The sequence below is a fragment of the Sphaerodactylus townsendi genome, linkage group LG04 (assembly GCF_021028975.2).
Source record: "Sphaerodactylus townsendi isolate TG3544 linkage group LG04, MPM_Stown_v2.3, whole genome shotgun sequence".
Classification (NCBI taxonomy): Eukaryota; Metazoa; Chordata; class Lepidosauria; order Squamata; family Sphaerodactylidae; genus Sphaerodactylus; species Sphaerodactylus townsendi.
Window position 1 is genome coordinate 28,406,764 of NC_059428.1, and position 20,803 is coordinate 28,427,566.

The window sequence follows — 20,803 nt, forward strand, 5'->3', positions numbered from 1 at the left end:
AGGTTTCCAAGGACATTTGAGAAACACCTGTAACAATCAGGTGCAATCTTTAGATGACAAGAAAATCAATTGTGTGACTTACAACTTGAACATAAATTTCATGTGGGCAAGATTAACAATGTCCTCTTCCTAAAAATGGCTTTCTAAAAAGAAGCCAAAATGGCCAAATAGTCTTTTTACCTCCTGCAATGTCATTTTGATTGCCCGCTTATTGCCATTCCCCCTGCAAAATGCTCTATGTAACTAAGAGCAGGTAGGTCAGGTGCAGATGTCTTGGTACCTGCAAAAATTAGTCCCATCGGCTATTGTGTGTATTACAGACACAGCTGAAAGACAGTTTTTTGAGGCTGCAGGTAAAAGAGGAACAATTTCACACAGCTAAAAGTCGAATGAAAAAGTCAACATAATTTGGGTGGAGGGGCTAGCTTTATTAAACAGCAATGGCTTCCTGCAATTTGATGGTAACAATATTTCATTTAGCCTGGTATTCAGTGGGATACCAGAATTCTTGTGCAGATTCAATACAATCACTATTTTGTTGAAGGCTTTCACGGTCTGAATCACTGGAGTGTTGTGGGGTTTCCGGGCTGTATGGCCGTGTTCCAGTAAAATTTTCTCCTGATGTTTCACCTGCATCTGTGACTGGAACCTTCAGAAGATCTGATGGTAGTAAAGCAAAGCAAGTGGAGTATATATATCTGTGGAATGTCCAGGGTGGGAGAAAGAACCATTTGCATTGTTTAGCAAGTGTAAAGGGTGAAATTAGCAAGTGTGATTTCCATGTGTTGAGTGGAATCCGCCATTTTAGCATATGTAAATAACAACGAAGTTGCACAATCAGCTAGCAAAGGCATTTGCACAGCACTTGCTTTGCTTTACTACCATCAGATCCTCTGAAGCTGCCAGCCACAAATGAGAAAATGCTACTGGAACGTGGCCATACAGCCCGGAAACCCCACAACACTCCAATCACTATTTTATTTTGTTCAGGCGAGGCTATGACTTGAAATGATTTCAAGTGCTAGATCAACCTTTAAAGTTACGTTTCAAGAGTTGCATGCTTCAAATGTTCAGGACATTCAAACTATCATGTTCTACCTAAAAACAATTTTGCTTGTATGTGTGCATCCAGAGAGATTAAGCAGTACTACCAGGGTTGATCTCAAAATAAGCCTTTGAGATAAACTGAGTATCAGCAAGCAGATATCACCCTAGAAACGAGCGTCTAACTCAACAAAACGTAAATATTTTTCATAGTATTGTTCAGAATGCAAGAAGAAACTGCTGAATTACAAATAACCTGCACCACAAAGGGGATTTTCTTTTATTTTACTATGGGCTTCTTTTACTGTAATTGTCACTTTCTGGTATGCTGAGAATTCGTACAAGTAAGCTAACACAAAATAAGTGCAGGAGTGAGGAACGCTACTATTTGCATACTACTATTACTGTAACAGACTTTAGTATGATGGTACAGACATGGACTCACTGATTCAGTGCCTCTTCAATTTATTTCATATTCTACTGTGGTCAGTTACTAATCGAGATCACATTCTGAACTCTAGACGTATTACAGTGTTTTAAAATGAATTACTGGTTCTTTGTAGCTAGGCACCAGCATGTGTGCAAAACAGACTTTTCCTCACTCAAGCTCGAAGGTACTCCTTGCATCTAGGAACTGCATGTTCACTGGCAAAATCTTCACTGCAGATTAACTTTGGTATTATGATTTTTTTTTAATTCCCATTGCTAGTACTAAATGGTAACCTTTGCCTACAAGCAAAAATCCACCTAGCTGCCTGTACATTTCTTTTAGTTATTAAGCACTGTGCATCATTTAAATGGAATCTTGGATTAAAGCTCTTGACCCTTTTCTGCAGTAGCAGATTTTTTTCAGGTTTACATTCCTTGCAATATATAATATAGAGATTAGCAGAATGAAACCACAGCACTCTCGAAAGCTACCCCAAGCCCTGAATGTAGATTAACAGAAGTGGGGAGCAAGAATGACATGCTAAAACAGGCATCCAGTGGAAGCTGTTTACTGTGTGAAAGAACCACACTTGAGAAAAGGTTATAATTGTACAATTGTGATTTGCATAACAGATCTAACAAAAAACTCAAAAGCGTTTTGACCTTTCAGTAATTATTCACTGTGTCAACATTCATTTGTTAACATTAAAATACCAGTTCCTCAAAAATATCACAAGGCTTAATTCAAAGCCTGATAAAATGAATTGTGGTTTTTATTAATTCCCGTGGGCTTTCTTTGTGCCCTCTCTAACAGAAGAACGTAACATTCCATTAAAGATTGCTCAAAAACACAATGGATATAGTCAAGTAACGAAAAGCTCTCCAGTGTGGTGAAGGTACATAAGCACCAATACTGGCTTCCAGAGCTACTGTGGTATCTCTGAAATAGTTAAAAATAATGACATTCAGAAGATGGACATAGATCATGTGACATCTGGAAATGCTGCACAGGGAAGGAAGAGATCAAATATTATTCTTTTAAAAAAAACAGACAGGAAAGAAATTCAACGTTCTTAGATATTACGAACAGTTATAAAAGTTTTCAGATAAAAACATACTGACAGCATCCCCTTAATACAATGTACATTTCAAATGAAGAAGTAAATTAAACTGAATTGCAAATCCTTGACAACTCAACTTTAGTACCAACCCAACTGCTGTTGTGTATACAGCCCATTCATCTTGAATAGACAGGCTGTACAGCAGCAGCTTGTGATAGAATCTTCCCCAATCCAGAAAGAAAGTGTTCTTAAGCAAGATTCATTTTCCGTAATACAGATATTTTACACATGAAGTGAAATCTTGCAATTTTTAATATTTTTTTGTGAAATAAGTATCAATTGCCAGAAATCAGAGATTCACATGGTACTAATTTTAAGCACTATTTTTTTATAAACTGGAACCATTGTACACAATAATTGTGAAAACAACTGATTCAGTTACACTCCAAACCATTGTACGGGTGCCCTCAATAAAACAGAGGCTACAGAGTTGCCCATTTTTCTAATCATAACAATCTTTTAACACAATTGATGGTATTTTCAAAGCCATTGTCCACAGAAGCCCAAAGGATATCAAATAATTTTACTCATAGAATTTTCCATAATTAGATCACAAGTGGATTTGCTGGAGCCACAAAAACCAAAGTTTTAAAAAGAAATCAGGAATTAACAAGGAATTAACATTTCCTCATTCTACACGTATCACTAATACCATCCTAGCAATGGCAGAAGCAACAGGAACTGTGATGGAAAAAATTTAAGGCTCTATTTAAATGTCACAGCTAAATCAGGATTGTGACCCTCAGGAACTTAAGGCTCCTGCTTCAAACTCTAATGTACCATTCTGGTTTGGTGGCAAGCTGTGGTTTGAAGTAATTACATAAATCCAGCCAATTTGAATGTGATGACAAACTATCACAATCTATACCCTGTTCAAGATAAAGATGATGAGATTTCTGAATTCACCCACCACTTCCTGCACCGTTTTTGTTCTAGAATGCTCTGCTTGGGTCCTAGTGCCTTGGGGACAGAATTAGGTAAGCGAGAGGACCCAAGTGGAACATTCTGGAACAAAGACAGTCCAGGAAATGGCAGATGAATTCACAAATCCCCTGTCATCTTTATCCTGAGCAGGGTATAGAACTAGAAAGAGTATACAAGGGAAATGTGAGCACAGAGCAAACTACTGATGGTAGTCATGACATCTGAATTGAACCGTACTCTAATAAGCCTATCAGATACTTTATTGCGTGGAGACAATTTGCTCCAGCAAGCCTTAATTGTATGAAAAGGCTGAATTAGCTGTTGCGGGTTTTCCGGATTGTTGGGGCTGTAGTCTAGTAGTTTTTGCTCATAATGTTTTGCCTGCATCTATGGGTGATATCTTCATAGATTTACACTGTGCCATGGAAAGAAACACATCTCACCATGACCTGTCTCTGAAGATGCCAGCCATAGATAAAGGTGAAACATTAGGAGCAAAAATTACCAGATGACAGCCACGCAGCTTGGAAAGCCGGCAACAGCCAGCTGATTCTGGCCGTGAAAGCCTTCCACAGTACAAAAGGCTGAAAGCTTAGAGGAAGGTTTTTTGTTTGTTGTTTTTTTAAACAGACTCAATGACACATCCTACCCTTCTGGGTTCGTGGCTTATCAACAAGGAATCAAAGAAGTTAGGTTTTGGACCCTTACAGCACTCCATAGTGCTAAAGATTTCATATTGTATATAATTCTAGGTAGTGAAATTACATTTTGAGATGAACAGCTGAAGGATGGCACGGAATTGCAAACATGATGCTACTCACAGCAGTGAAAAAGTGAGTATTTATCTATCCCCACCCCCCCCCACCCCTCAATATAAAATGTAAAAACCGTCATTTGGAAAATGTCCAATAACACAAATCTTGCAGGGGTGTGAAGTTCAAGGCCTGGGAGACAAATTAGCCGCTTCCTTCATTAAAAAATGGTTCAGTTTAACCAGCAGCATGTACATTTGCGTTGGTTGAGTTTGGCTTGTAACTAATAGAAAATTCCCTGCTTCCATATTCTTGAGTTCCTGCCACTTTGTTCCCACTGCAGCCTCCTATTTGGTGGATGCAGGATGAAACCATACAGGTAATCTTTAAAGTGCCAACACATAGAATAAGTGGGATCAGAGCAGCAGAAGACAGCACCGTGGATCTGACCGTGATGGTGAGACATCAGACCCCCCCGTTCAGGATTCTGGATCTTGAAATCAAAATGTGCGTGGCCTTTGGCTAGAAGTGTTTGACACTCACAGTCTAGCCGTTGCATCCAATGCCCCAACATAAAAGAACAGTTCATATAAATCAATAATTTACACCTTTTGAATCATTATTGCTTCAGCAAACAGTTCAGTCTAGAAATACACACCAGTTGTGTACGACCTGGGCACGAATCAAGAGATACTGAAAATAAAACGACACATGAACTTTTCTGTGACACTCGTACTGACATAATACTTGCAACATATAGAAGGGCTGCAAAACAGGTACCCAGCAGCTTAATGCCAACATTCTAGACCAGTTCTGAAGACCCAAACCTTGCCTTAGACTTCTCACCCAAGCGTGCTTATTTGTTTTTAAATTAAGGCAATGAAATGGCTACAGTTCCTAAAGTTCATTTCAGGGGAAACAAAAATATACAACTTTCTTCTTTCTGAACTTTAGGCAGCAGCATATAATGTAGAAACTTGTATTACACAAAAACATGCAACGCCAGGTTGATGTAAAAACAAAAGCGTAACTCCCCAAAAAAAAAAAAAAACTAAATCCAAGTTAAAAAATATCATTTGGTGGTTCTCTTTTTCTTCTTCTGGATCACGCGCTCCATTTTCAGAGGAAAAAAAATAAAGCTTAGAATTGTTTTACAGTCCTGCATGTGCTTACACCACACACTAGAAGGGTTTATAGCAACAAAAAACAATCTTTTTTCGAAGTCCGAATGGTCGCTATTTCAGGGCCATTGAGGGGCAAGGCACTGGTTCTTGTTTTTAACTGTGCCCGTTATCTGTATGCACTTGTGGAATTCTTTGTAAGCTCTCAGTTTGTTTATTCTGTACAACATAGAAAGGTACGTCAAGACTGTAGCTAAAATACATTAGCAGAAGCTGATTTTAAAGCTGTCCTCTCCTATTCCACTCTGCTATACCAAAACTTCCAGGCTCTCTAAAATCCTAGGATGGCTGAGAAAAAACAACAACCCAGAAACAAGAATTAAGATAAAAGTCAGCTTTCAGCATTTCTCAGGGCAGTTTTGCAGAAAGGGTCTAAGTTAGGCATACAGTTCTGGCGTTTTATTTTACACAGAGGAGTCCACCAACATTTGACATAAAATCTTCTAAACTTTTGAGGAAGGCCATCTTCTGCTTACGGTCCAGCGTAGGCGGAGTGCTGCTTCCAGTAAGCTTGTTAAAGGCATCAGCTAACCGCTGGTAAATGATAGGGTCTTGTTGGCTTGATAATAACGTTTCAACTAATTCCGAATATTCAGCCTGTGAAGAAGAGTGGTTATATTTTCATTATGACGAAATGGGCTGGACCCAGAGAATTTTCCAACAGAAGAACAGAACTTCGCTGCCTCCTCCCTTCCACTGATCCCCCCCAGGGGAGCATTTTGCAGAGATAGGGGACCCCGAGTGGGGTCTGCAAGTAAAAATTGCCAGTTTAGTCTGGATCCAAACCAATATGCAACAGCTGCCACTAATACATAATAAATAAAACATTCATATAGCTTGTTTCAAATTTCACAGCACTTCACATATTTCCTCTTCTATATTTGTATAGCAGCAATTTAAGGAAAACTGGTATTATCTTAATTTGCAGGTCAGACAGATAATGGACTGGTAAATTCATTGACTCAGAGGAATATCTGCACTTCAGGCCGGGGGAAGCTTTTACTCCATCTTTGAAGATCATGGGAAGAGGCAGGCAAAACTGCTGCTGAAAGGGAAAATGGACAAACACCCACCACCCACTCCTTCTCTCATGGAGAAATTCAAACCTCTGGGTCCTAGTAAGTCTGAGCTATTCTAAATATGTTTACTGAGCATCACTGGTGAAAACCAGGATAATTCTTACAGCAGTTCACTGATATATTTTATGCATTTGACACAATTTACAGTGCATGAGTTATTCTACTCTATGCCCACTGTTAGAAACTGATAAATGGTTTTTGCAGGTATAATATAAATGTAGCCTACCTGATGCAAGCATACTAACGTGTAAAATGCTTCACCTGCTGCAGCTGTCATCTCTGTATTGTGCTTCTGCAGAACGAGCATATCAAAAACCATCTGAAATTACAAAAAAAACCCCCTTTGTACTCTTGAAGGAAGATTGCTATATACTCTTGCAGTGGCTTGAGAACCACACGTGGCTCTTTGACATGCTGGCCGTGGCTCTGTGGGGGACTGGTAGAGGCCAGCCGCATCATTGAAGGACCGGGGACTTCCAGCAGCTCCGCCAGCGCAGAGCGCAGTGGCCTATTCGGGACATATGGGGCAAGATGGTCCCGCAAGTATGAGGGCCCCAAGCCACGAAGGGCCTTAAAGGTCAGTACCAACAACTTAGACGAGGCATCCCAACCAAAAATCTAGGAAAACTGTTCTTCTTACATATGACATATTTGACATATGTATATACTAAAGAATGGAAAATTAGATTTTATCAGATCATATTTGCAACTAAGCCTCATTACAATGCAGTGGGAGTAGGGGAGTGAAATGCTCTGGGAGCCAACTGTGCCTTATACTGGCATTTTTTTGGATTTATGCTGGCGTGTCCTGGAGCAGAGGCATATCTAGGGAAAATGTAGCCCAGTGCAAAATCTGAGTTTTCACCCACCCACCCACCCCGTATGGGCGGCTGCCTCCCCCACCACAAGCAAACTTTTTTTGCACCAGGTCTTTAAGTCAGTGTGTAGACCTGGGGGGAAGGAGAAGGAGCCCCCCACGTGACTCACAGTCTCAGCCAAGGGACATTTGTCCCCCTGGGCAGTACGCCCCTGTGCTGGAGTTATGCTAGCATACACCTCTGAAGCAGCACAGCAGTGGCTGGCCACCAGCAAACCCTGCTGTGGCCTGTTGTTGGAAATTTGCTGGTCCACCCCACTATGTTAATATAGCATTCCCGGGAGTATAGAAGGAGTTAATTGGCTCCTTAAGCTTCCAGTCCAGGAACGTCTCTCACAACCAGTGTAAAGTTTCACCAGCAAAAAACAGAGTAGCCCACAAGTGCTCATTCAATGGAAGAGTGAAAATCCTACCCTCTGCTCCCCAACCATGGTCCCAGAAAAAAACCTTGACATAACTCAGGATGCTGTGTGCAGTCATGGGTACCAACACACATCCCACGGGGCTAGGGCATACCTCCTCCCTTACCCAATCACTGCCTCCCAACACTACGTAAAGCACCTATCAGAACACTTCATAGGTCAGACTGTGCAGCAAGTGATTCTGCCCCCTAAGGTCCCTGATATGCACACTTAGAAAGCACAGCATTGCCCTTGGGTGGTGGGAGATGCAGAGAGAGGAAACTGAACACCACAAGGAGATCACCAACACTAACACTTCATGGGGAGAGCAAACGTCCTTGTTATAGAACTAACATGCCTCACGCCTGATCCCCATTGCTAGTGAAACACACCAAAAGGTGACCCTGTAATCCTAATGGGAGCAGAGAACTGTACCATCCTGACAGATAAGCAGGAACAGGGATCCAACAGCCTTTGTCTAGGAGCGCTCTATCACCTCCCTGCCCCAGTGCCACCACAACAGTGCAGACTCCCACAGATGAGGCTGGCAGGATGTATCTTGGGGCAACATGAAGCAGCTCCACCTAGGAGTCTGCCCATGGCATGCAATGAAGAATACTCCCTGGAAGCCGTACTTTATGGAAGGTTATTCTGAACAGTTATTGTCCAGTGTTCTTATGCTGACGAGGGACTGGGGTTGGTTTGGATAAAAACTCAATAATGAAGACAAGTCATAAAAATAAGATATTGGAATAAGAACGTTCTTACCTTAAGAAAGTGCCTTGTTGCTAAAAAGAGGGAAGAGTCCGTCTCCTGTGCTTTTGCACATTGTTCCGCTAATGGCGTCAAAGCTTCCAAACAGAGCTGGCAAACATCAGAACTCATTCTAATTAGCTGATGTTAAAGAAATGTTTTCTTTTGGAAACAGCCAAATGGTTCAACCATCCCACCCAACACAGGCAAATCAAACTTGCTAATTGCACCCTTTACACTTCTTAACAGGCAAATGGCTCTTTCTCCCACCCTGGACATTCTGCAGGTATATATACTCCACTTGCTTTACTACCATCAGATCCGCTGAAGATGCCAGCCACAGATACAGGTGAAACGTCAGGAGAAAATGCTACCGGAACATGGCCATGCAGCCCAGAAACCCCAGGTTCAACCATAACTTTCAAAGTGCAACAGTGACAATATTAACAAGCAAACTTATGAGGGGGCTGGAAGGGTGCTTGTTCTTTTTGATAGACAGAAGGATAGTCTGCCTAGTAAACATTTTCATTTCCATTTCACTTTACTACCCACCCTCTACCACTGTCACAGGATGGGTGGCAATAAAACATTGTGATCTGACATCACCCCGTGGGTCAGTAATGACCTGGTGTTTGCACAAGGGACTTCCTTTACCTTTTAACAAAGGCAGAATTAGCTTTTCAGAAAAGGGCAGCTGAAAGCAGACACTTTACAAAAATTTATATTATGCTCCAAGAGGTATAAGTCAAGGGATAAGGAACAAGGGATAAGGAAGCCTTTAAGACCTCTGGGACTTGAGACTACTTAACACTGCCAAACATCTTCATAGAAGAAGGAGGAGGAGGAGGAGGAGGAGGAGGAGGAGGAGGAGGAGGAGGAGTTTGGATTTATATCCCCCCTTTCTCTCCTGCAGGAGACTCAAAGGGGCTTACAATCTCCTTGCCCTTCCCCCCTCACAACAAACACCCTGTGAGGTAGGTGGGGCTGAGAGAGCTCCGAGAAGCTGTGACTCGCCCAAGGTCACCCAGCTGGCATGTGTGGGAGTGTACAGGCTAATCTGAATTTCCCAGATAAGCCTCTACAGCTCAGGCAGCAGAGCTGGGAATCAAACCCGGTTCCTCCAGATTAGATACATGAGCTCTTAACCTCCTACGCCACTGCTGCTCCGGGAAAAACCCAACTGCTGCTTCTAGGAAAAAAACCCAACACATACAAGTTAAATAATAAAGGATACGACGTCATCCCTAATTCTAATGAATACATAAGGCTTTTGAACAAGTCTTCCGGAAGCTGTGGAATCTTCTCAGGAAATATTTCACAAATAAATGTAATCAGTTTGTAGTACTGATTACACAGTGATGGAAACTGGAAAAGAAAAATGCAAATAAAATGCATGGCTCCAGCTGGAAAATTACTGTCTTCTAAATATTTCAACATCTTTAATTTATACACATCCCTAAACTCTTCAAGTCAGTCTCGAAGTGCCAATTAAGAATTCCAAAGTGTCTTTAAGGACATTATTTTCAAAACTATGATATAAACATCAAAAATAAATTACTTGCATTATTTTTACATCACTTTTAAACAACCATTCGCAACATGAATATATAAATACAGTTCATTAAACCAAATCAGAAACAGAAATGATAGCAGACAAGTCTTTACCCCCAGTTAAAAGCAGACACATTTCCAAGTGGAAGAAAATAGAAAGAGGCAAAGCTAGAACCCCCCCCCCCTCCCGCACACACACAATAGCTACCACTGAAAAAGTAACAGCCCAATCCAGAGGCAGGCGTGGCCAGGGATGGCACTGCTGCTTGTGCCACCTCCCGGCGGTGGCAACAAAAACTAGAAATCCCCTGGCTGCCTAGAATTTCTCCATTGGGCAAAATGGTCTGTGCTGGGAGGCGTTCTCAGGCCAAATGCCTAATGGAAGCTAGCTAGGGTTGGTTCTGTCCCCAGGAATGACCCTAGCCCACCCCCGGCTCCTCCAGTGTCTACCTTTTGGCCAGCGCAGCTCTGCAGGGGGCAGGCTTTTCTGGGTTGGGCCCACCCACCACCATGTTTGCCCTCCCCATCAGCATAGGTGCCACTTATGCCAGAGGGGTGGACAAATGCACCTGCACAGCCCTGCATCAATTCTAGGAGCCACCCCACCCCTCCCCTGGATCCAGCTGCCCAATGCTTATCTGAAAAAGAAGGTAGTCTGAGAGGAGTCACTGAAATATCCTAAAGCATGGGAGAAATTTATAGTGGTTAATCTGATTTGAAATTTCAAAGAGATTTCAGAGAAGTTACAACCATAACAAGGAACGTATAATGGAAATATCAGACTGTGGAGCAGTGACAATAAGAACATAAGAAAGAACCTTGCTGGATCAGACCAGAATCCATCTAGACCAGCACTCTTCTACTCGCAGTGGCCCACCAGGTGCCTTTGGGAGCTCACATGCAGGAGGTGAAAGCAATGGCCTTCTGCTGCTCCCGAGCACCTGGTCTGCTAAGGCATTTGCAATCTCAGATCAAGATTGGTAGCCATAGATCGACTTCTCCATAAATCTGTCCAAATCTCTTTTAAAGTTTCTCTGGCCAAGATGTTCTAATGTCACAGAAGAATAGGGCTGACACAAGGGTTTCTGGCTGCTATTGTCTGAACTGTCCTCTTCTTCAAGAAGGGCAGAGATGAAGGCTTCAGAAAGGTTTTTATTGTTGGTCTTCCCAGTCTCAGGCATATAAGTGTAGATGGCAGTACAACATTTAAATTCACCTTTAATGGTACGAGGCAGTGTCTGGAGACCTCAGCTAAAAGTTTTCAGATAGCTCTGAAATATTCTTATTGGCAAGGCTGTGTCAAGCCGTACTTACTTTTAGGAGATCTTGGGACATTAAAGGCAGGATAAGATTCACTCCGTATAAGACTACATCTGCTGCTGACACAGATCTGCTTGTCGCTTGCCCTGGATCATGTCCTCTAAATACTTCATCTAAAGGGGGGAAATATACAGCAACATGTTTTTTTTTTAAATTTATCACTTCAATACATTATCCTCTCTCTCCCAAAGCCCAATCTGAATTCCAGCCTCATAATAGTTTAATATATTGTCAGTGAACATGCCCCCTTGCAAAAAAACATTACACCAAAGCCACTAGAGTTCAGGATGTGTACTTCAGCAAGACCAATCCAAACTTGACTCTGAATACGGCAGTTGGTCTTGCTGAGGTACAAAGCAGTGAACCCCTTTCAGTTTTGCCATTCGCAGTGTTTACTGTCATAATTGTAAAGCAGAAGCAATTTCAATGGGAAGAAAGGACATGAAAATACAGGTACAACAGGTTCATTAAGTTTCATCGTAACACCAATTTGAAAATGTTCACCTTAAAAATATCTCTAGAAACAGACATTTTAGACACGCTTTGGAACATGCTTTACCTGTTTATTACAAAATGTATCTCACCTGTATCACTGAAGTCTATAAATTCTTTTGAAAGCAGATTAGTAAGAAGCTCCATGATGAGAAGAAGGTCCTGGTATTGGTCCTCTTCTGCCGTAACATCTATTCGTTGTCTACCTAAATTATTCTTGGAATACACTTGAAGTAGGGTCAGACAGGCTTCATATAAATTCATGGCTTTAGACTACAAAGGAAAGAAAAAGGGAGACTTACTAAATATGTATACTGGTGGTGGAAAATGTCACCAAATCACAGCCAACCGTAGGGATTTCAAGAGAAGAGAATGAACAGAGGTGGTTTGCCACTGCCTATTTCTGCTTGCAACCCTGGACTTCCTTGGTGGTCTCTTAGCCTTCCAGATCTGATGAAACTGGACTAACTCAGGTCATCCAAATCACGGTGAAGAAGTACATTAGCATTGGTAATTGCATAGTGCTTAAGAGTACTGGACTAGGATCTCGCAGATCCAAGTTGAACTTCCTCCTTGCCATGAAACCTACTGAGTTTGATCCTGGTTATTCATTCTCTCTCAGCCCAACAACCTACACAGGGCTGTTTGATGATACAACGGAGGAGGTGAGAATTATGTGGACAAATACACCCAAGAATGCACTAAAATAAATTAGTTTCCATTATAGTTGGGTGGTTTTAACATCCTGTAGGAAAAAACACAATGTCAGGAAAAATGTGTATCATACATTAATATTAATCAGGATAAATGGACAACCACACCATTCAACTACTGCTGATTTCTCAGTCTCCAACAGTCCCATACAACTATTTAAGAAAGAAGGAGGGGGAGAAGAGGAGGAGGAGGAGGAGGAGGAGGAGGAGGAGGAGTTTGGACTTATATCCCCCTTTCTCTCCTGTAAGGAGACTCAAAGGAACTTACAAATTCATTTCCCTTCCCTCCCCCCACCCACAACAAGCACCCTGTGAGGTGGGAAGGGGCTGACAGAGCTCAGAAAAACTGTGACTAGCCTAAGGTCACCCAGCTGGTGTGTGACTGAGTGCACAAGCTAATCTGGTTCCCCAGATAAGCCTCCACAGCTCAAGTGGCAGAGTGAGGAATCAAACCCGGTTCTCCAGATTAGAGTGCACCTGTTCTTAATCACTGCACCACGCTGGCTCTATTAAGTATTCCTCTTGACGGCATTCCACAAACCCACATGCCAACATGACTGTGTTTTGCAGTTAAGCTAGCTGGAAGCAGCTGGAGCCCAGTGTTAGAATACCAATTCCCACCCCTCTTCCTTATATTCCAAAAGAGCAACAAGGTCCTATTACAGTTCCTTGAGACAGAAAAAAAAAGAGAAGGAATGTAAAAGGCAGGGAGAAAACTTGCCAGAGCATGGGAAAACACAAGCAAAATAAAAAAAGAGGTCACGAAGGTGTAAGAGAGGAGGGAGACACCCCAAGACATTTTGGCTGAAAAGTGGCACGCAATCTAGTATAATGCCTCCTTGGATTCTTAGAACTACTTTGCCTATCAGCTGACTATATTTGATATCTGCTCAAGTATGATTCACCAGACTTTCAAAGCAGCTTCATCTAGACAGCTATTTTAGAGCATCTCCCCACGTTAGCTTCTGACATTTGTGATCTGGTACCAAAGCACAGAACTAGAAACGCAGCAGGCAATTCTTAAATTCTCAGCTGAATAGACAGGGCCTGTAATGGGCTGAAACACCCAGGAGGTGTACTCTGAGGAAGCTGATCCAGTTACTGAAGTGTGGATTTGCAAGATTTGCTGTCTTAATAAACTGCACCCCAATGATTTGTGGTATAATTACCTCTCCAAGATAGCATATTTGTTTATGTGCAACTTCAACAAAAACTTCTATGATGAGGTTAACAGTCTCTGGTGTATTCTTGTACACCTCCATTAGTCCAATACAATTGGTAAGGAAGTCCATTAGAAAATTAAAGAGAATTGCTACATTGTCTATCTGGGTAGCCTCAGCGATGCCACAAAGTGCTTCTAAGGTTGCTGTGATTTCCTGTTTCACTTCTTCCTCTTGGCAGATCTGCTGGAAGTTCTCTTGGTTTATCACATTCAAGAATCTTTGTTGAAGTGGTTGAAGAACCTACAGAGCAAGAAAACAAAACAAAAAAACCCCAAACGAAATGTAGTCCAATTTCTAGTTACCTAAATAATAAACAAGCTCAGCTACTGACACTACATTTTTCAATACAAATTCTCTTTATCTGACATTTAAATATGAACATCCGTAATTTCTTTTCAATTTTAAATAAATATATCAGGATATAAGTAATTAAACATAATGCAATTATAACTGTAATTAAAAAGTTTTTTTTTAAATCTTACTGGTTCTCAGATAAAAAGATAAGGACGTTTTTGGGTATACTATTTTTCCTCAGCAAGCTTACAATGACATATGTTAGATGACAAGAGATGATAGTTTTGGAAAGACCACAAATCAAGCAAATGTTACTAAAAAGGTAAAGTTAAACTTCTCCAATAATAATTACCGTAATAATAAAAATGGGTTCTAGCATTAATGTTTATGAGAAAATAATAAGAACTTTAAAAAGATACTTCAGCATAATAAAGATCAAGGAAACTCGATCATCTCAAAGCTTTAAATTGTGTCCATGTACCGTGTTTTCCCGAATATAAGACAGTGTCTTATATTAATTTTTGCTCCCAAAGATGCGCTATGTCTTATTTTCAGGGGATGTCTTATTTTTCTGTGTTCTGTTCATCGAGCATGCTTCTAAACAAAAACTTTGCTATGTCTTACTTTCGGGGGATGCCTTATATTTTGCACTTCAGCAAAACCTCTACTATGTCTTATTTTTTGGGGATGTCTTATATTCGGGGAAACAGGGTAATTCATACACCTGCAGATCCTAGACCCAGAAATTTCATTTGTGACTTCTGAAATGAAAAATCAGCCTTACCTCTGTCCAGTATTGCTGTTTAGTATCTGTGTCCATATGAGCAAAACCTCCTAGAACCAAGGCCTTCATTAGTGTACGCTGAACTGAACTTGATAAAAAATGAAGAGGTGGATTCCGCCTCGCAAACTGCTTAGCCAAGTTCCACCAGTTTTCACACTGAATTACTAAATTTGCCCTAAAAGTAGAAAGATATATGAACACCAATTGTTTAGCTGCATGCCACACTTCCAGGATTTCTAGATCTTCTAGATTTATAATTCAAGATTTTCTTTAAGTTAATCTTTTTAATGCATCCAAAGTCCTTTCTGTCGTGCATTCCAATTCAGATGTCACGTCAAGCAGACATTAAGCCTGAATGTGCAGGCTTGTTCCCAAGTAGACCTCACTCCTTGTGAAGGTGTAAGGAAAGCATCCTGGTTTAAAACTTGATCTGGTCACCCGAGATAACACAAATGCACGTGGCACAGCTTAACTAGAGTTTGTTTTCCTCTCACAAATCAATTGTAAAATAAAAGTTTAATTCATGTTTAAAACACTTGTTTGTGGAAAGAAAACCAACTCTGGCTAACAGCCACGCACCCATATTTTAATTTTAACAACTAAACAAAGATAGGATTCCTTCACTGTGCTTTGTAAACTTTGGGGGGGGGGGGAGAACAAAATGCTAACACAGGGCTCATTAAGCCTCAGTTTGTGCACAGAGGCGTAATGTCAGATTGACATGGTGTCTGAATGCAACCTCAGTAACTAATCATACATCCAGTGAAAGCTTTGTTTGCTATGTGGTCAGATAGCCAGTGAGCTCTGCCAATGGTCTACTATTTTCTAGGTTCACAAATGCATGCTCATTATTTGTTTACAGTACTTTGTGACTCACAGCTGAACATGTGAACCAATTCCACTGAGAAGTACTGTGTGATAACCTTCCCAGCATGCAATGTAATTGCTGTCAGCAGCATTACATCTGGGAAGGCTCCTTTATACATGCAATATGATGCTGCATTCATCAAATAGTTAATGTCCAAGTATGATCTAGCCCAATGTCACCTTGAAAGCCCAGAAATACAGGTACCCATATAGGCAAGAGTGTTCTCATAAAATCATGGATGGTTTTGCCACTTTGTGAAAAGGCCACATTCTTCACTCCTGTGCAGTTAAATTATTCAAAGCACTACATTGTCCCATTAAGTGATTATTTTAGTTCGCTCCACTGACATAGTTTTAACAGAATATCTCTGAAACATGTTACACAGGCAGTTTTTTCCTTGTTGACATTTTAGGCTTACCTTTCCCTCCTTTCTACCAACGTTACTAGCAATTGCACTGTGTCGTTTGCCAGGTCTTGCTCAGAACTCCACACTGCAAGGTTGCTGATGACTTTTTCTAAAAGGTAACCCACAATCCACTGAGAACCCTCTGTGTCAGCACCAAATGCTGTATTGAATGGCAGACTTATCTAAAAAAAGAGAAGCAATTACATTTTACTAGAACTGAAAACAATGCAACTGTTATATTGATTCCAAGCCTTTGTCTGCTTTTAAACCACGCACATATCTACTAACAACCCAAGAAATGGTAAATAAGATTGGTATTGCAAGGAAAAAAACTCATGTGTTCCCTAGCAAATCAATGGGTTTGATCTCATAGAGATTTCCTTCCAAACAGCAGGACCTTCTCGCTTCTCCCTCCACTGCAGCCTGAAATCCCCCCCACCTCCAAAATGTCAGTTCTTGAAGACAGGCAAACCCACAGGAGGGAGGGGGACTGCATGTCTGAAGGAGGAGGAGGAAATCTGTGAAAACAACTCCTTCACTTGTGGAAATACTCTGTGAAATTCAAGCCAACTATAACATCTACTCTTTGGCAATCAGGGAATGTTAAATAAGAAATAACGAATAGAGGATGCCAGAAAAATACCCCTACGTTATAACAGCACAAGCAAAGCCTTTTTCTCTCAATGAGATTTCAGCCTCTCCCCTGGCCTCGCTTCACTCTCTTTCTTGCCAATATACCTCAAGCTGTCCCCATCTTCAGGTTTCCCTCCTTCCCTCTCCCTGGCAGCCTCTCCCCAGGAAAAGTTTGTGGAGTGCCGGGTTAGTTGCACAGCCAGAAACGTTCAATGACTTGCAGGAGGCACCTCACTTTCCCCTCTATCCTCTTCCCTATAATACCTCCTCTTTCTCTCCTCCTGACAGCCTCCATATCTTTGTCATGGTATATAAAAAAAGAATGAAAAGTTCACATAAAGGGTCCTTTTAAGTTAGCAGAAAGTTTGCAAACCCAAAGAACGGAGACAGTCAGTCTAGGGCAGGGGAGAACCTGCGGCTCTCCAGATGTTCAGTCAGTCTAGGGCAGGGCTTGCAGTTTCTTCAGATAAACAGGGTAGCACTCTCTATCAGCTCTTTTCACCAAGCATGGGCACAATTGGCCATGCTGACAAAGGCTGATGGGAATTGTAGTTCCTGAACATCTGGAGAGCCGCAGGTTCCCTACCCCTGGTCTAGGGGCAAAAAGTAGCAAAGATTAACATTTAACATGACTGGTGAATTCAAACTGTAATTACCAATGAGAGGCTGTTGCGTGGGCAAGTATCCCTGAAGTATGCATTTGTATATGTTGTGTTGAGATAGAATTGAGACTGAGTTCTGTGTGTGTTGAACTTTGTTATAGCTGAAGAGATCTGTATAGTACAATAGTCTTGTATAGATAGATTTGTGTAACCTTGCAACTGCTAAAGTAAAAGCCTTCCTATGGAAAGAACATCTTGCGTGGAGAGTATTCTTTTCCAAGTGGTGGAGAAGGTTGCAGTGAGTGCAAGAAGACTAAAACTTTTCATCTTACCAGAGTGACTCCGCTTTATACTCTGCTGGTAATCTTCACTTTTCCTTGCTTCCTTCTTTCCTTACCATCCACCAAGCAAACTACCTTTTATCTGCCCCCTCCATCTTCAGCTGTATTTATTTACTTCATTTATACCTTGCCTTTCTCCACAATAGGAAACCCAACCAGCTTATGTACATAATTCTCTTCTCCTCCATTGCATTCTCATAACAACCCTGGAAAGTAGGTTAGGCTGAGAGTGTGTGACTGTCCCAAGTATCCACATTGAAAATTAGATATAGCGATTACCTGGTCATACAGTTTTTCATCCACTAAGAGGTAGGTTTTCGCCCACCGTTTAAGGAACCATACAATATCTTTTCCCATCTGAGGGCTCAAAAGGTGCGTTAGATTTGCTCTTATTGCTCGCGATTCCACTTCTGAAACTCTTAGAATAGCAGACAATAACCTGAGAAAATTAAAATTATCATTATTTCTAATGTCCTACCGTGTCCTCTTGCACTCTCTCTCTCTCTCTCACACACACACAGGCTAGAAATCTTCAAAAGATGGGATGTAACTGAGAGACACAACCTTCTTCTCCGCTATTCCTTTTTAGAAAAAATAAATTCTCCAAGGATTCGCTCTGCTTATTCAGGCACAGAACACCAGGATATAATACATGCCCTTTGCCTTGAAGACTAGTACATGATGAAAAGATCACTCTTTAACTTTTGAACCTGGGCTCTCGGATTACAGCAGCAGGAAAAGCTACTTCTAAGGCCCTGACAACAGGGGAGGCGGGAATGTTTCAACTGGAATGTTGCCTAGAGTACTTGAGGCTTCTGTTGATACCTTATGCCAATGCCTGTTGATCACCATCACTTATCATAGTTTAAAGGTGGTTAGATCTCTCAGTGCTGCACAAGTGCTCTGGCAACAGAGAGATGCATAGAACTACAATTTTTATTTATTGCTAACAATAAAGTACACAACCCACTTTGTGTTTCACATAGTAAGAACTAAGAGGTCCTAATTCAATGGCAGGACACAGGTTTCTACGCTAAAGGTCTCCGGGTAAATCTCCCCAAAACCTCCAGTTAAATGCTCACAGATAAAAGTATAATAAATCCTTGCTGCCTAAAACACTGGAAAGCATATGCCAGTCAAAAGGCAGAGATGGTGAGCTAAACAGGCTAATGGTATGACTGAGTCTAAAGCAATTCTTTATTTTTGTATTTGTGGTGCCTTTACAAGGTGTTTCTGCAATTAACAATCTCAGATTTGAAAGGAAGACTATGCCCAGGGATTTGCAGTAAGCATGTGTCTGGGAGGATAAAGTGCAATTTCTTAGAAAGAGGGTCCTCAGGTGAGCATGAGCACCAAAATGCCTACCAACACCTTTTCTGGGACCCAGCAAATTTTTTGGAAAGCAGGCAAGGCCAGGTTGGCTTTTGCTTGGCACAGCTTCTAATTGACTGTGGAGGTTTTTAAAGACATTTGGCAGCCACAAAAGCTCAAGGAGCTTTACTGTGTGACTGGAGTGAAGCTGTAACAATCATTTCGTGCTTGGCTCTACTTCCTGTGGCATTCCCCTTGTGGCTGCACCCATGACACAATATCAGAATTCCAAAGGTGCCTGCAGGCGCCCCCCCCCCCGCCCCCCCAGGGCTGGGATGTGTTTACGGGCAGTTCTTAGGTATGCTTAAATCCTGTTAAAATCAGTGGCATCAAATGCTGAGGTGTTCAGGTGAAACCTGAAACACTGAAATCATTAAATTCACAGTGCGGTAGAACTTTTTCTTCTCTGTCATATTTTTAGGTTGCTCAAGAAAGCCTTTTCTCACTGTTTGCTTCAAAACCATTAGAAGCTGCAAATATTTTCTACTGGTGTTTTTTGCAGATGGAATTCCAGCCTGATCAATTAATTAATTAATTAAGCAATTAGCCTGGCACTGAGTAACCCTCTTAATGCAGCAGCATATCACCACAAACTTTAGCCTGAGGGCATGAATAGTGCTTTAGCATGGCTAAACCATGACAACTTAGGGATCAAATACTCAGTAATAAGAATATTAGTGAATCATTAACCCTGAAAAAGAGCAAAACTTATTCGGGGGGGGGGGGGGCTGAAAAGTAGCATAATACCACTTATTCAACATAGGATTTCAGATACACGTTATCGTAATCTTTTAAAAGGATACAACTTTTTGAGTAGTATCTGATGGTCAACTGAACAGCAGCATACAATCTTAAATTCTTTTACAAGTTACGTTGTCTGACTCATAACCTTAACAGCTGATTTTGTACAACCGAGAAAATCTGGTCAGTTTTCATAACTACAAGCCACTTGGTTTTATAACTTCCCACTGGCTTGGAGAAACTAGGTTTATGTGTTTTAGCTCTGCTCAAGCTATATGTCTGAGTATTTATTTCTAGCTTGATATCAACCATTTATTTCAATTTAAAGATGTACCCGAACCACCTCTTAACAGAAGGTCTATGCATGCATACAACTTTTCAGTTCCCTCATACATCCTTGTTCTGCCATTCAGCCCTCCAAACATGGCATTCTCAACGTTGCCCTTGCACTGAAGATTGATTTTAACTTACTACTCAGCTCTAACCATTTCCCAATGGTCTGACTTACTTTGGTACACTGTCATTTGCAGGTCAGGCCAATCTGACATAAAGCCTACGTAACTTTTCACCATTTGCAACATTCACAATGCTGTCATCTTTGATGTGGACAAACAATCTCTGGTGTTATTTGCTACCTCTGAGGGGTTTTTCCCCCCAATATTTGGTATGAAGATACTAAATAAATTACCTAATAACAGAATCGGTTCTGTTGTACCCTGGAATGGAAGAGGCCTTTTCTCCTGGAGATCCAAGAATTTGAAGCGTTGTATTGATGTCAACCTCAGTTGAATGCTTAATGGAATACTCCATTATTTCTGGAGGTATTAGCGGAGTCTCTCCCTGAGTATCATTAGCTAAGAGGTAGCCTTAAAATTAAAAGCAAACAAACAAAAAAGAAAGTAG

The 20,803-nt window shown here is 41.2% G+C and overlaps 1 protein-coding gene across 2 annotated transcripts in view; it reads right to left on the reverse strand.

Annotated features, from left to right (window-relative positions):
- Positions 1-1,492: 1,492 nt before the first annotated feature.
- The window catches only part of XPO4 (exportin 4), a 68,781-nt gene continuing 49,470 nt past the window's right edge, over positions 1,493-20,803 (reverse strand). For both annotated transcript variants that reach the window (XM_048494717.1, XM_048494716.1), the window contains exons 13-23: positions 20,589-20,766; positions 18,068-18,227; positions 16,225-16,394; positions 14,939-15,113; positions 13,807-14,100; positions 12,017-12,197; positions 11,427-11,545; positions 9,796-9,926; positions 8,577-8,694; positions 6,757-6,849; positions 1,493-6,048 (exon numbers count right to left, since the gene is read on the reverse strand). In XM_048494717.1, coding sequence (XP_048350674.1) covers positions 5,851-6,048; positions 6,757-6,849; positions 8,577-8,694; positions 9,796-9,926; positions 11,427-11,545; positions 12,017-12,197; positions 13,807-14,100; positions 14,939-15,113; positions 16,225-16,394; positions 18,068-18,227; positions 20,589-20,766 — 1,817 coding nt within the window. In that variant the 3' untranslated portion in view covers positions 1,493-5,850. The remainder of the gene's footprint in view (positions 6,049-6,756; positions 6,850-8,576; positions 8,695-9,795; positions 9,927-11,426; positions 11,546-12,016; positions 12,198-13,806; positions 14,101-14,938; positions 15,114-16,224; positions 16,395-18,067; positions 18,228-20,588; positions 20,767-20,803) is intronic.